Genomic DNA, 14,060 nt, shown 5'->3' with positions numbered 1-14,060 from the left:
AGCCTCCCAAAGTGCTGGGATTACAGGTGTGAGCCACCACGGCCGGCCTTACCACCATTTTTTAAAAATTGCTTTAAGAAATTGGAATGGCTGAGTGAAGGGAAGTGGGTACTCAGAGTCCCACAATCCCAGTGTGGGGAAGTTGCTCATTCTTGATACACCAGAGAGCAAAAGCAGAGTGGGTTAAACTGCCCCTGTTGTCTGTTAGACCCAAAACTGTGTGCCTCTTCATTCTAGGCTATTTTTAAATTGCCTCAAGGCAGATGTGGTGGGGATTAGCAGGGCTGTGGGACTTACTGTTAAGACCCAGGAATTCCCAGAACCACAGACCTCATCTAGGTAAGATCACTGGCTGCCATTACCAGCCCATGGAATTGACTAGACACAAAACTCAGAGCCTGAGTTTTCCTGGGAGCAGTTTTGCCAAAGACATTCTCAGTAAGGCTGGAGCAAGCCTGTGGCTATTCAACCCCAAGACAACCAATCCTGAAGCCCCAGACTAATGCCAAGCAGCACCCAAGAAAAGGAGCTTCGCCAGTGCCTACCCCATCCAGGTGCAGCTGCAGAGGACAATGACCAAGCGAGATTCTCACCCTGGACGGACTTCAGCAGAGGCAAGCTGCCAGACCGGCTGACCAAAGCAAATGCTCCCAGCTGTTCCTGTTCAGCCAGCTACCCCACTGTGAGTGTCTTATTTTCCCCTTCTCCAAATAGAAGGTTCAGTGTAGTCATCCTGTTCTTTCTTGCCCATTGCAGGTTCAATGTTTTGAGAGACATAGCCTATTTAGTCATAAATCACCAGATAATTAAAAAAAAAAAAACCCCTCCTTTCAGGTGTAATATTACCCAGAAATCCTTGCAATACTTAGCTGCATATTCGGGTCGCCTCCCTGGAGAAAGGGAGCATGTGCATTTCACGAAGCCAGGGGCATTTCTGAAGGTGGATGGATTATCCAAGGTGTGGAATGCAGGGTCACCGTGCCTGACTTTACCCCTGGCTCAAAAGGTAAGAAAAAAAGGTAATTCTATCTCCTCCTTGCCACGGTGACTGGTTGCAGGATGAACAGATCTCAGCCTCTGTGGGCCCTGAGACACAACAGAGGATTTAAGGCACAGGAGGCCGTTCTCTTTCCTTTACAAGTACACAGTTATAAACAAACAAACAAACAAACAAAAAAAAGAGGGCATAGCTCTGGCTGGGCATGGTGGCTCACACCTGTAATCCCAGCACTTTGGTAGGCCGAGGCAGGTGGATCACTTGAGGTCAGTAGCTCAAGACCAGCCTGGCCAACATGGTGAAACCCCATCTCCATTAAAAATACAAAAATTAGCTGGGTGTGGTGGTACATGCCTGTAGTCCCAGCTACTCGGGAGGATGGGGCAGGAGAATCGCTTAAACCCAGGAGGCGGAGGTTGCAGTGAACCAAGATGGTGTCACTGCACTCTTGCTTGGGCTACAGAGCGAGACTGTCTTGAAAAAAAGTAAAAAAATAAAAAAAGGCATAGCTCTGTCAGTGGCAGCCAGCCTAGGACCAAGCAGCCCTGGAAAGAGCCAGGCTGTAGAAGGGAAAGCAGAAAAAACAATGAACCTGGTTCCTGAAGACATCCCTGAGCTGGCCCATTTCCTTACTGTCTAGGTGAACATTTCCTAATTGAGACATCATAGCTGAACAACACAACTAGTTCCCATGACAACTATCAATTATCTTTCACAATTTATGGGCCACCATAAAACACGAATTGAGACAGACCAACTCAAGCCTCACAATTCTAAGATGCCATCAACTGTCAGCTGTCACTTTTTGGGGGTGAGAGGAGTGGAGGAGGGTGGTGTGAGTACAAGAAACCTACCAACACTTTAAACACATATCGACTGCAACGTGAATTCAGAATCATTAAAAGGCTGGGGGAAGGGGGACAAGGACAAGTCTCTGATTAAAAGTAACATGGTGTTTGTCAACTCCTCCCTTCTGTTTGGGAAGAGATACACTTTAGGTCACACCCAACAGTGGCTGGATATTACAAGTCAGTTGAAAGAAACACTGAAGAGCTGACCGCTCACAGGTGAGTATAGCTATGCATAGCTATCACTTTGATATCTAAACCTATTCAACACCTTATACGGTAATGAAAAGGTCTCTAACTCAAAACCTAAGAAAACAATAATAAGGAGAAACGGATTTGAGTCTGATCACAGGACACAATTTCCATAGTACACACAAAAAATTCAGAGAACCCAAACCACTACTAGCAATGTAAATTACTTTCACGCAACTGGAGTGCACAGAAGGATGGAAATTCAAACTTTAAGTGTCCACAGTGGAGAGAAATGAAACATCTATTTTGCAAACTGCAAGTGGGGAAAAAGAAATACAATTTACCAGTCATTTTTTCCTTAAAATAATCCTTGCTCTATCTCTCCAACTCCCAACGTAGTGGTGAGCTCCTAATATGAAAATGACCTTGTAATCCTTAGACACAAAACACAAGGCAGACCCTAAATAAGTGTTCCACTGAACAAACACTATATCAGTATTTGTGCTGAACAAGTACTATAACTTTCACTTGAAGCTTGAAGTACATGCCTTTCAGGGATTTTTAAACTCACTTTTAAACTTACTTTTATATTAAGAAAAAAAGGTTTATTGTAGAAATATAGAAAATACATGTAAGCAAAACACAAGGCAATAAAAAATTACCTATAATCCCCTTTGCTCAAAGATAACCTCCACTAACATGCTGGAATATATCCCTAGTTAGTTTTTCTTTTTTCTTGTTTTATAGAGACAGAGTCTCACTATGTTGCCCAGGCTGGTCTTGAACTCCTGGGTTCAAGTGATCCTCCCACCTCTATCTCCCAAAGTGGTTCAGATTACAGGCATGAGCCACTGTGCCTAGCCCCTAGTCATTTTCTCTACATATAAACACTTAACCACAATAGGATTCTACTGGATCCACTGTCTTATAACCTCCTTTTTCTATTTAATATTATACTGGTGACATCTTCGTGGTATTAAATATTCTTCAACACTGCCCCACCCCACCCATCACTCCCACAGCTGCAGTATACTCTTCTGTACCTCACTTCTCAAAAGGAGGGAAAGCTCTTACTCCTGGCTTAAAGTGTTCTCTTTAATAATAATACCAATAATATTCACTGAAAATTAAGGTATCAATTCCAAAGGCACGGCACATACCAATTTCTCAAGAATCAGCATAAGCATACTCTAGAATTCAACGTCAACATGGGAAGTTCAGCTCCCTGTAGATGTAGTTCAATCCAAGAGCCACATTCATTTATCTTCTGGTGTTAACAAGTGAGGAGGAAATACAGTCTGAAGCTTAAAAACCAAGTTACTGACAATAATTACGGCTGCATCCAATTGTCACACACAATGCATGAAGCACAAAAGGAATGAGAGCAAGGAGGATAATACAAAGTGAAATGATTCAGTCTTGCTTTTTCTTTTTCTTTTGAAATGAGGTCTCATTCTGTTGCCCAGACTCGAGTGCGGTGGTGCAATCATTACTCAGCGCATTCCTGAACCCCGGTGCTCAAATTATCTTTCCACCTGGGCCTCTCAAGTAGCTGGGACCACAGGCATGGGGTCTCACCATGTTGTACAGGCTTTGCTTTTCCTTTAAACCTTGCACTCCTTCCTCTACCCAAAACAAACTGGGCAAGATGAAGTCAGCATGATGAGGACACCCAAAGACAACTCACTTAATAACTGAGAAGGAAAAATAGAGACTAGCAAAGAAAGCAGAAGATTCTCCACAAAGTCCCATTCTTCAGGTTCTCAGGGTAGTTAGGAGATTCGTAAGTAAGTTTGTGGAGCCTGTCACGCTGTGGGACACAAACACATTTTTTCCCCATTACTAAATAGTACTGAATGCTTACTAAGCAAAGTAATTCTCTAAATAGATTAGGGTTACTTGCATTTTCTGAAAAACCAAAGTAACTTCCAGCATTAAGAAAAAAAGAACTTACACATGTAAATAAAACCCATTCAACACGAACATCTTCAATTAAACAGGAAAAATTAATAGAAAAGGTCTTCATCTCCTACATTACCTCTGACCCAAAGTCTGCCCTCACCGGCCTCCTCACATTAGTGACATCCAACACTCACTTGCCAAAACATAAAACTAAAACTTAACATCACATAGGTCAGGTAAAAGAAATGATTGGCTTTGCATTTTCCAACATTCATTCATAACAGATGTTCAACGGGGGCAACTCAGTGCAACCTCCAGTCAGCTAGGGCAGTGTTGGCCATGGTTCCCAAGTGCACTTCTCACTATTATAACAATCTCAGCATTTACCCACAATGGGAATTCCAGCTTTACAACACACTTTTAAATATACATTATAAGACATGATCCAAAATTGCACCCAAGAGACGAAGAGCTAAACCTTGAGTCAGGTTGGAAACTGGAAATTAATTAGAATGTAAAAATTGTTGGCCGGGCACGGTGGCTCATGCCTGTAATCCCAGCACTTTGGGAGGCCGAGGCAGGTGGATCACAAGGTCAGGAGTTCGAGACCATCCTGCCTAACATGGTGAAACCCCGTCTCTACTAAAAATACAAAAAAATTAGCCGGGCGTGGTGGTGGGCACCTGTAGTCCCAGCTACTTGGGAGGCTGAGGCAGGCGAATGGCGTGAACCCGGGAGGCAGAGCTTGCAGTGAGCCGAGATTGCACCACTGCACTCCAGCCTGGGTGACAGAGTGAGACTCCATCTGGAAAGAAAAAAAAAAAAAAATTGTTAACACAGGCAAGACCAGGAGCTGGAGATGCAAATCAGGCCCTTGTCACTGCACTTCCGGATCCCCTCAAAACAGGGAACACGGTCTCTGCCTGGTAGACAGGAGATGGAAACATGCCGGAGCCACTCAAGCAATCCATCTACATGTCACTTCAGTGTGCCTGGGAAACCATTGGTCCACTGCAGCCCAAACAAAGTGACAGGTGATGGGACATCACCCAAACCAGCAAGAGGACAGTTCCCTTGGTTTGTTCATCCTCTTCATGGGACCACCATCCTTACAAGCCTTTCCAAGTTCTACCTTCACAGAACAGATTTCACATCACAGCTTTTTTTTGAGACAAAGTCTCACTCCGTCACCCAGGGTGGAGTGCAGAGTTGCAATCTCGGCTCACCACAACCTCCATCTCCCAGGTTCAAGCGATTCTCCTGCTTCAGCCTCCCAAGTAGCTGGGATTACAGGGGCACGCCACGACGCCCAGCTAATTTTTGTATTTTTAGTAGAAACGGGGTTTTGCCATGTTGGTCAAGCTGGTCTTGAACTCCTGGCCTGAAGTGATCTGCCTGCCCTGGCCTCCCAAAGTGCTAGGATTATAGGCATGAGCCACCATGGGTGGCCACATCATAGCTTTTTAAACTTAAAAAAAAAAAAGAAAAACTCACTTTTGAATGGCCCTTTTCTTTTGGTGAATAGGAGGTATAAAAAGAATACAAAATCTCTTGGTAGATGTCTGCCTGCCAAGAAGTCACCAAACACTGAATTTGATGACAGCAAGGGAATCTGAGAGCCTTGCCATTTAACTTGGTGCGTTTTGAATCAATGCAGGACTGAAGTCAGGGACAAAAAGTTGACTGGAGTGTCAAATTTAAGCTAGTTACCCCAGATACACTTATATAATAAGGCTTTTCTCACCTAAAGGCATTACAATAATCAGCACTCCAGTTCAAAACAAAATATTACAATCATAGTGAGATTCTATTATTCATGAAACAAGAGGCCCAGATCTTTACACCGCCAACCACCAAACGCCCTGCTACAACTTCAGCCACGGTCTTGCATCAGGAATCAAGAATGTCTCTGCTAATCAAACACCAGTAGTTGTGATAATTATCAGCTCCTTCTCAGAGTAACAGAAAGTTACAGAAGGGTCCACACAGCAGAACTAGGACTATTTAGAAAGTCTCTACTAAATCTAAATCTAGTTTCTAGTTTTCTAAATCTAGCTTTTTTTATTCTCAACTCTAAATTATGCTATCATTTCCATATTCCAGCAACAAGCAACACCCGAGCCAACAGTAACATTAAACAGTGAACAGCACAAACATTGCCACCTATAGTCTGAAAATGAAATACATTTGAAATACAGTTGTGACCTGGAAGAGAAACAATGTAAAAACAGAAAGTAACATTTTGTCACACTTCTTCCACCCTTCTTTAATCCTCCTGCCCTGATACTTATTACCATTATATTATTTATATATTATTCTAATCCTCCTTAGCATGGACTACCAAAAGATCAACATATAGTTTGCTTTATCGCTAATTAACAAATATTTCAGTAAGACAGACCCACTTATTCAAATACCTGCAACATCAAAAAGCTTGAAAACTCTTAAGCTAGGATCTCTTTTTTTCACTGCTGCTACTCATCTAAGACTGGAAATTCAAGGGCAACAATAAAATCTGTTTAATGCAGATCTTGTAACTCAAAATAAAAAATTTAATTGGCTCTTAATCTATCACACATTGCCATGTTTTCATGATGCCATTTTAAACACCGCACAAGCAAACAGGTTATTAAATTAGCAATGGGCATAGTTGCTTCCTTTTGAAATGAATGCAAAAGTAATTTAGCAGAAACTCCAATGTACTGCTGCAATAATGTCACACTCAATCATTCTTAATATTTTTAAACAGTTTTATTCAGATGTAATTCATACACAACACAATTCATCCATTTGAAGGGTACAAAACTCAATGACTTTTAATATGTTGGGAGTTCTTCTTTGGGGTGATCTTTGTTTGTTTGCCTTTGTTTTCTGAGACAGTGTCTCAGCTCTGTCACCCAGGCTGGAGTGCAGTGGCATGATCATGGCTCACTGCAGCCTCAACCTCCCAGGCTCAAGCCATCCTCCCACCTCAGCCTCCCCAGCAGCCAGGACCACAGGTGCATGCCACCACACGCAGCTAAGTTTTTGTATTTTTTGTAGAGGTGGGGTTTCACCACATTGCCCAGGCTGGTGTCAAACTCCTGGGCTCAAGCAATCTGTCCACCTCGGCCCCCCAAGATTATTCACTTTTCTTGGGAAAATATACCAGATATATTGAGGTACTCCAGAATCCCAAAACAAACTTTCCCAAGTAAGCTTCCTGGTGATGTGGGCACACACTGCATTGAAGAAATGCCTGAGTACCATGCAATGGTTTTCATTTGAATTGCATTCTGTAATGGTAAAGAAACTACAGTCATCTGAGGATCACCATTTGTCACTGTCCTCACCCTTTAAGCAAAACTATTACTATTCTTTTTTTATTTTTTATTTTTAGTTTTGCTCTTGTTGCCCAGGCTGGAGCACAATGGCCCGAACTTGTCTCACTGCAACCTCTGCCTCCCAGGTTCAAGCAATTCTCCTGCCTCAGCCTCCCGAGTAACTGGGATTACAGTTGCCTGCCACCAAGCCCAGCTAATTTTTGTATTTTTAGTAAAGACGGAGTTTCACCATGTTGGCCAGGCTGGTCTCAAACTCCTGACCTCAGGTGATCCTCCAGCCTCGGCCTCCCAAAGTGCTGGGATTACGGGCATGAGCCACTGCCCCAGCCTGTTATTACTGTGATAGAGTCTCACTCTGTCACCCAGTCTGGAGTGCAGTGGTGCGATCTCGGCTCACTGCAATCTCTGCCTTCAGGGTTCAAGCTATTCTCCTGCCTCAGCCTCCAGAGTAGCTGGGATTACAGGTGTCCACCACCACACCCAGCTGATTTTTTTTTCATTTATTTATTTATTTATTTTGTAGAGACAGGGTTTCACCATGTTGGCCGGGCTGGTCTCAAACTCCCGACCTCAAGTGATCCACCAGCCTTGGCCTCCAACGTGCTGGGATTACAGATGTGAGCCACTATGTCTGGCCTGAGCAAAATTATTTTTATTCCTTAAATTAAGGAAACTGATGTTCAATAATGAAATAAACAATCATAACATTCTGATTTAATAAAACTAAATATAATGAAAATTCAAATGTCAATGTCTACAAATTCCACGGACACTACATCATTGAAGAAAATAAATTCTATTCATTAGTCTTTTTTTTTGGAGACAGGGTCTCACTCTGTCGCCCAGGCTAGAGGGCAGTGGCATGATCTTGGCTCACTGCAACCTCTGCCTCCAGGTTTAAGTGATCCTTCCACCTCAGCCTCCCAAGTAGCTGGGACTACAGGCATGTGCCGCCATGTTTGGCTAACTTTTCTATTTTTTGTAGAGACGGGGTTTCACCACGTTGCCCAGCCTGGCCTCAAACTCCTGAACTCAAGTGATTCACCTGCCTCGGCCTCCCAAAATGCTAGGATTACAGGAGTGATCACTGCACCCGGTCCCTATAATCAAATTTTAAAACAACACGTTATATTCATGAATTTTAAAAACTGATTTTAAATGTCACCATGAAAACTAGGTCCTTTTAACATTTGTTTCTCAAACATTACCTATATGTCCTGGGTATACAGTCTACCATCCAGCATCTAGGCCCGACACAGGCACTTGGACTTGGCATGACTGGGCAAGCCTTCTCTCTCTTCAGAAAACTGCCTGTCAGCATTCACCTTGAGATCCAAGCAAAATCTAAACCACAATTTTTGAAAGCAATCTTGTCCTCACCGTTTTGCACAGCTGCAAAGATGGCACATAGGGTTTCCCAAGTAATCTCTTGAAAATACACACAGGCCACTTTTTAAAAACTAACAACTATTCTTAATCACTTACAGACGGCCATCCAGTTGGCTATGATCTAGGCCCCCAGTTCCTTCTTTGCTAATGCCTATTTAAGAGCACTTCTCTTTTTCTAGCACTTTCCTCAAACACAGAAAAGCAGAAATCTGACTACTCGTTGACTTAAAAGTACTGAATGATTGGGGATAGTGAAACTGATGGCATGGAGTTTTCCCAGGTTTCTAGTCACTGTAATTCATCAATTCTAAAATATCCTTTTTCTCATATTTCAACTTCTCTGAAATAAGGATGCTTCATAAGATGGACAGTATGTCATAACTTGACAGCAATTTTTTCTTCGTGGTACATGAAATAATGGCATATCTTAAAAGTGACAGCACCGTAAAGTGAAAGAAATATGGCATCCACGCCAAAGGTTAGCCTTAAAGGTTTGTTATGAAGTGGATAATTATATGTAAACGAGTAGAAAGACCCCTAAGACAATAGAAAGTAGTGGTGACTGCAACCATAGCACAACTAGCTGCCACATCTCAAAGGACATAATGCCAGCTACTGACTGTAACTAGGTTAGAATGTGGCCCCAATTAAGCCAGATTTTTACCATTTTCATGAAATTTCCAAGCTTTAAAACACTCTAGAGACCATATTAAGCAGGGTTCCTGGTCAAATCGGGCCCAGCAGCCATCAGTTTGCAACCAGTGGTGTTTATTTCTCTTACATTATCTTAAATAATCTAGATAGTAAGACCTTTCAAGGCATTTGTCAGAAAGGGGGGATATTCAGCATGTTAAAAACTAGGCCTTTCTATTCAAAATACCTGGCTCCATAACTTAACTTGTTTTGTGTCCTTATGCAGGTCACGTAACCTCTTTGAGCTTTCATTCCTCATCTGTAAATCACAGCCTACCTCACACAGTTCTCATGAGAATTAAATGACATAGTATGTGCACAAGGCTTAGCACTTTGCTCTCATGGCGCATCTTAAAAGTGACAGCATCTTAAACTGAAAAGCATACAGGATCCATGCCAAAAGTTAACCTTAATGGTTGATTAAGAAGTAGATAATTATATGTAAATGAGTAGAAAGACCCCCAAGCCAGCAGGGAGCCGTGGTGACTGGCACCTATAAGCAGATCTGCCACATCTCAAAGGACATAATGCAAGCCACTGATTGTGACTAGGCTAGAATGTGGCCCCAATTAAGCCGGATTTTTACCATTGGTATAGAAGAGGCATTCAAAAGTAGCCAACTATCCGTGTTTGTACAGGATAAGGAGAGAAGGTGCCATTTATCCTATGTCAGCCTGGCCTTCATTTCTATGCCATTTGCTTCATTTTAACTACTAACGAAATTACTTAATGTCATATCTAATGTGATAAGAAGCTGCCACTCAATCCCAGTATTTTGTTCAGTAGAAAAATCTTTTCAATAAATGATACCTTTCTAAAATGGAATAAAAGATTTCAGAAAGTTAGCGGTAACATTCATAAGTAAACTATGCCAAAATGCACTACAGATTGCCAAAAATAAAGAAATAAAACAAGAAATCCACAAGGACTCAAGCCAGATGCAGAAACTAGTCCAAAGTGTTCTGATTCCAAACCAAATCTGATCTTGGGCCATGAATCAGAAGTTTTGTTAAACTGCTAATCCCTCTAACACCAAAAGTCCTTCATCTGATGGTTTTGAATCTGGCTACCTAAAGTGACATGACTTAAATCAGGGTAAATATGAATTATAACTCACCAGAGAAACCTCCGCCCGAAACACACAGAAAAAATTAGACAGCACATACATTCACACAAGCAAAGCCCACATCTCAACCCCTTACCTTCTACAAAGTGGACAGACCTCTGCTGATGACGCAAGGAACAGCACCTAAGCCCTGTGCTTTGGCATCCCCGTTTTCTGGGTTCATGCAATGCTTCATCATCAGCAGTGCAGAGAGCTCAACAGTCTTTATGAGATGGGACATAACTAAGTGCACTCCAAACATACCATGCTTTTCAACAATCTCAAATCAAAATACGAATCTACTTTTAAGAAATGTGGTAGGTATGTGTGTCTACTTTGCTAAAAGATTTATGAGGTCACTCTTCTAAATAGCGGTCAAAATATCTTCATATGTGATATTCTGCAGCACACCAAGTCTGCAAACTAAGTGTACCCATATTTAATACGCCTTGGAAGAACAACCCTGCCGTTTGCTTCAGCGGGCATTCTACTTTCAGAGCCTGCTAAAATCTTCCATTGGTTTTTCTTACACATACTAATTCAGGGAGACAAAACAAGCTGTGCAAATTCAACAATTTGTCGTTAATATTCTACGAAGGCATTCCCTGATTCTCTGAAGGGCAACGTGACAGCATGAAACTGCCCATGAAAAACAAATACCAATGAAATGTGAAGTCATCAGAACTGCCCTGGCTTATTTTTTCACTGGTAGGAGAAAGTTGAAAAAGGAAGACGGATGAGACTCATCTTGTGAAATACAATGTGTGTGGAACTAAATACTACCAGCGACATGGCAATAAATAGATAATAAAAGGTGTCTTCATCACCTCTTGCTATTTCCTATACAGCCCCAAATTCCCTTCTAGCAACATGCAGGAGTGAATCCAGTCACATGCCAACACACACTCGGACTCTGTTTACATTCCAAGCTTCACTTTCACACTAGACATCAGTTATGATGATTAGTAGTGACTCCTGTGGACAAAAGTGGCAAGATGTGCTCTAGGTAGATTCTGACACTCACTGCCAATGTAAACAAAGCACAAACAACAGTGACATTAACGTCTTTCATTTATCCAGCTGCACTTCCCAAAACACTCTTAAAATCGTTTTTTCGGGGGAGTTTTTACAAATAATCATGTTATTAAAACATTTTTTAAAAGAACCTAGGATGAAATGCAGCTGTCCTCACCCCCCACCCCCCACAATACGTCAACCCAAGCAGCCCCTTTGTTTAGGAATGTCCGCGTCTCTGCAACTCAGGGCCTGCCCTCTACTGCCACTAATTAAATGGAGAAGTAGAGGATGCAAGGGAAAGCTCCTCAAAGAGAGAAGCCAGGAGGGAGAGGGGAATCCCCCCGGGTCAATGAAACAATGCTACTTTCACCTATCCCCAGGTAGTTACACAAAACGGGAAATTATTTTACAAAAGCACAGCGAGGCAAAATAAACACACAAATCACACATTATTTGCACTGTGATCATTCTTTGATCAAATAAATACATCAAGCTTTGCCTAGCACCGCTAAGAAAAAAATTCATACCCCAAACACCCTTCCCACCCCAAAATACCTTTCATTCCACACTTACGTAGCACACAGGCACACACACACACCATGCCAGGGTAGGAGAGCCGCAGAAAGCGGAGCCATAACGCGAGCTTGTCTCAGATAATAGCCTTTCTTCCAACCCCACCCCCAACACGAGAGAAAGAGGGAACCTCTGAAAAGAAAGGAGGGAGGGGAAGAAAGAGAAATCGAGAACGCCTGAATTTCCAGGCATCAACTTTTCATGAAATGCACAACCAGGATAGGAAATACCTCCCTGCTGAGTAATGCTTCTTGGGTTGTAAATTCACCCCTCGAAAGGGGAGCCAGACCTGAGCGCGCACCCCGCCAGATGGCAAACCACTCCTACCTGCTCCATCCAGCCTGCCTGTCACGCCGCGCCCGCGACAAGCGTCCCACCCCCCTTTTTGGCAGAGCAACATACCAATAAGAGCCGAGCGTGGCTGGTCGAGAGAGGACTAGGCAGTGATTTAGCAGGATTGTTTCAAAAGGGGGGAGTGGGAGACACGGAAGAGAGAGTGAAGGTAAAAACAAAGCCCTTTCCAGTGAAACCGACCGCCCGGGAGGCGTGGCTTATTCATTCGCTTTATTAATAAAAGAGATCAATTAAGCTTTCCTCTCCCCACCCACCCCGGAGGTGCCGGGCTTTGAATCCTCGGGAGGAAAAAATGGCAGGGCTGCAAGCTTCCTCCCCAAGTTTCCAGGAGCACCTGCCACCAGCCTTGAACACCTCCCCCACCGAGGCTCCGAAATCCACAATCCTGGCCGTAGACTTTGCAAAACGAGGGGAGGGACACACGCAGCGTGTCCCCCATTCCCGCCGGGATAAGCACGCACAGGCTTCTGAGCGCCTGCTGATCCACACAATCATGAGAGAGAAAGTTCCAGGGGGAAACGATCCGGCTTCTCCGCAGTCCCGGGTCTCCAGCCGCGCGACCCAGACGTGACATGCATCATGGACTCCCGGGCTGCAGGGGCGAGAGGCGGAAAGTTGCCCAACAGCCCCGGGAGACGCTGCTTGGAGAGGAAGAGGCAAGAGAGGCACGCATGCCCCCTCCCTCTCCTCCCAAAAGCGAGGAGCTGCGGAGTGAACCCCCAGCTCCAAGGGCGTCGCGCCGCTTTATTTACAAACAATGAGCTCGGCTTGCGGAGGGTGGAGGGTGCGGAAGGACCCAAGCTCCCCTGGATCCCGCTCCGGGGCGCTCTCGCTTTGGGGCTCCCCTGCAGACGCTGGGCACGAGCACCCCGGGGACGGCCCCTTTCCCCTCCCCCTGCCGGCGCGGGATAGGAACTCCCCGGGGAGTCCCGAGCAGGAAGGGGGTGCCACTCACCTCGTCTTCGGAAAGTCCATAGACCGGCTCCCCGAGCCCGGTCGCCATGGAGCCGGCGCCCCGCGCGGGGTCTGAGGCGCTCCCAGCGGCTGTGCTGCGGCGCCGACGGCCGGTTCTCCCCTCTGCCTCCAGGTCCCCCCGGTCCCGCACCCTACCCTGCGCACGCCCTGCCGGGTAAGCGGCCGGGCGCCGGCAGGTGAGGGTGCCCGAGAGCGCGCCCCGGACGCTGCCGGCACCGCTTCCTCCCGGAAGGCTGCGGGACCAGCGGGCGGGCGGCTCCCGAGAGCGCGCCGAGCACCGGGCGGCAGCCCCGGCGCCTCTCCCTGCGCGCGGCGGCGGCGCAGACCCGGCCGGGCTTTCCCTCCCCGCGACCCGCGCCTCCCTCCCGCCCCGCCGCTCTCCGCCCCTCTCCGAGCCTCCTCTGCGCTCCCGGGGACCCGGCTCGCCCGCCTCCTCGCTAGCTCCGTCCGGGCCCCCGCTCTCTCCGCCCCCTCCTCCGCCTCCTCCCACCGGCGCCGCGAGGGTACCCTCCCCGTTCGCCGGGGCGGGCGCACGCGCCCCCCAAGCCAATCACAGGCCGGGCTGGGGAGCGGGCCGCGGGCTGCGGGGGTGGCGGAGTTCAGCCCCACGCCCACCCCGGCCCGGGGCCTCCAGCGCGGCGCGGCGGGGGTCACCCGGCCGCGGGGCGGATCCGCAGGGGCGTGTACTGGCG

At 45.7% G+C, this 14,060-nt stretch overlaps 1 protein-coding gene across 7 annotated transcripts in view; it reads right to left on the bottom strand.

Moving 5' to 3' along the window:
- The window catches only part of NEDD4L (NEDD4 like E3 ubiquitin protein ligase), a 365,125-nt gene extending 351,294 nt beyond the window's left edge, over positions 1-13,831 (bottom strand). The window contains exon 1 of one of the 7 annotated variants that reach the window (XM_034943816.3): positions 13,349-13,831. In XM_034943816.3, coding sequence (XP_034799707.1) covers positions 13,349-13,396 — 48 coding nt within the window. In that variant the 5' untranslated portion in view covers positions 13,397-13,831. Of the gene's footprint in view, positions 1-12,039; positions 12,089-12,269; positions 12,286-12,307; positions 12,325-12,366; positions 12,383-12,441; positions 12,458-13,348 lie in introns of those variants that run through there. The other 6 variants (XM_057300460.2, XM_057300462.2, XM_057300461.1 and 3 more) reach the window with 6 other exon arrangements.
- Positions 13,832-14,060: the final 229 nt, after the last annotated feature.

The sequence above is a fragment of the Pan paniscus genome, chromosome 17, assembly GCF_029289425.2.
Source record: "Pan paniscus chromosome 17, NHGRI_mPanPan1-v2.0_pri, whole genome shotgun sequence".
NCBI classification, from domain to species: Eukaryota; Metazoa; Chordata; class Mammalia; order Primates; family Hominidae; genus Pan; species Pan paniscus.
The sequence above is the reverse complement of the archived record's forward strand: the minus strand, read 5'-3'. Positions and strand labels throughout refer to the sequence as shown.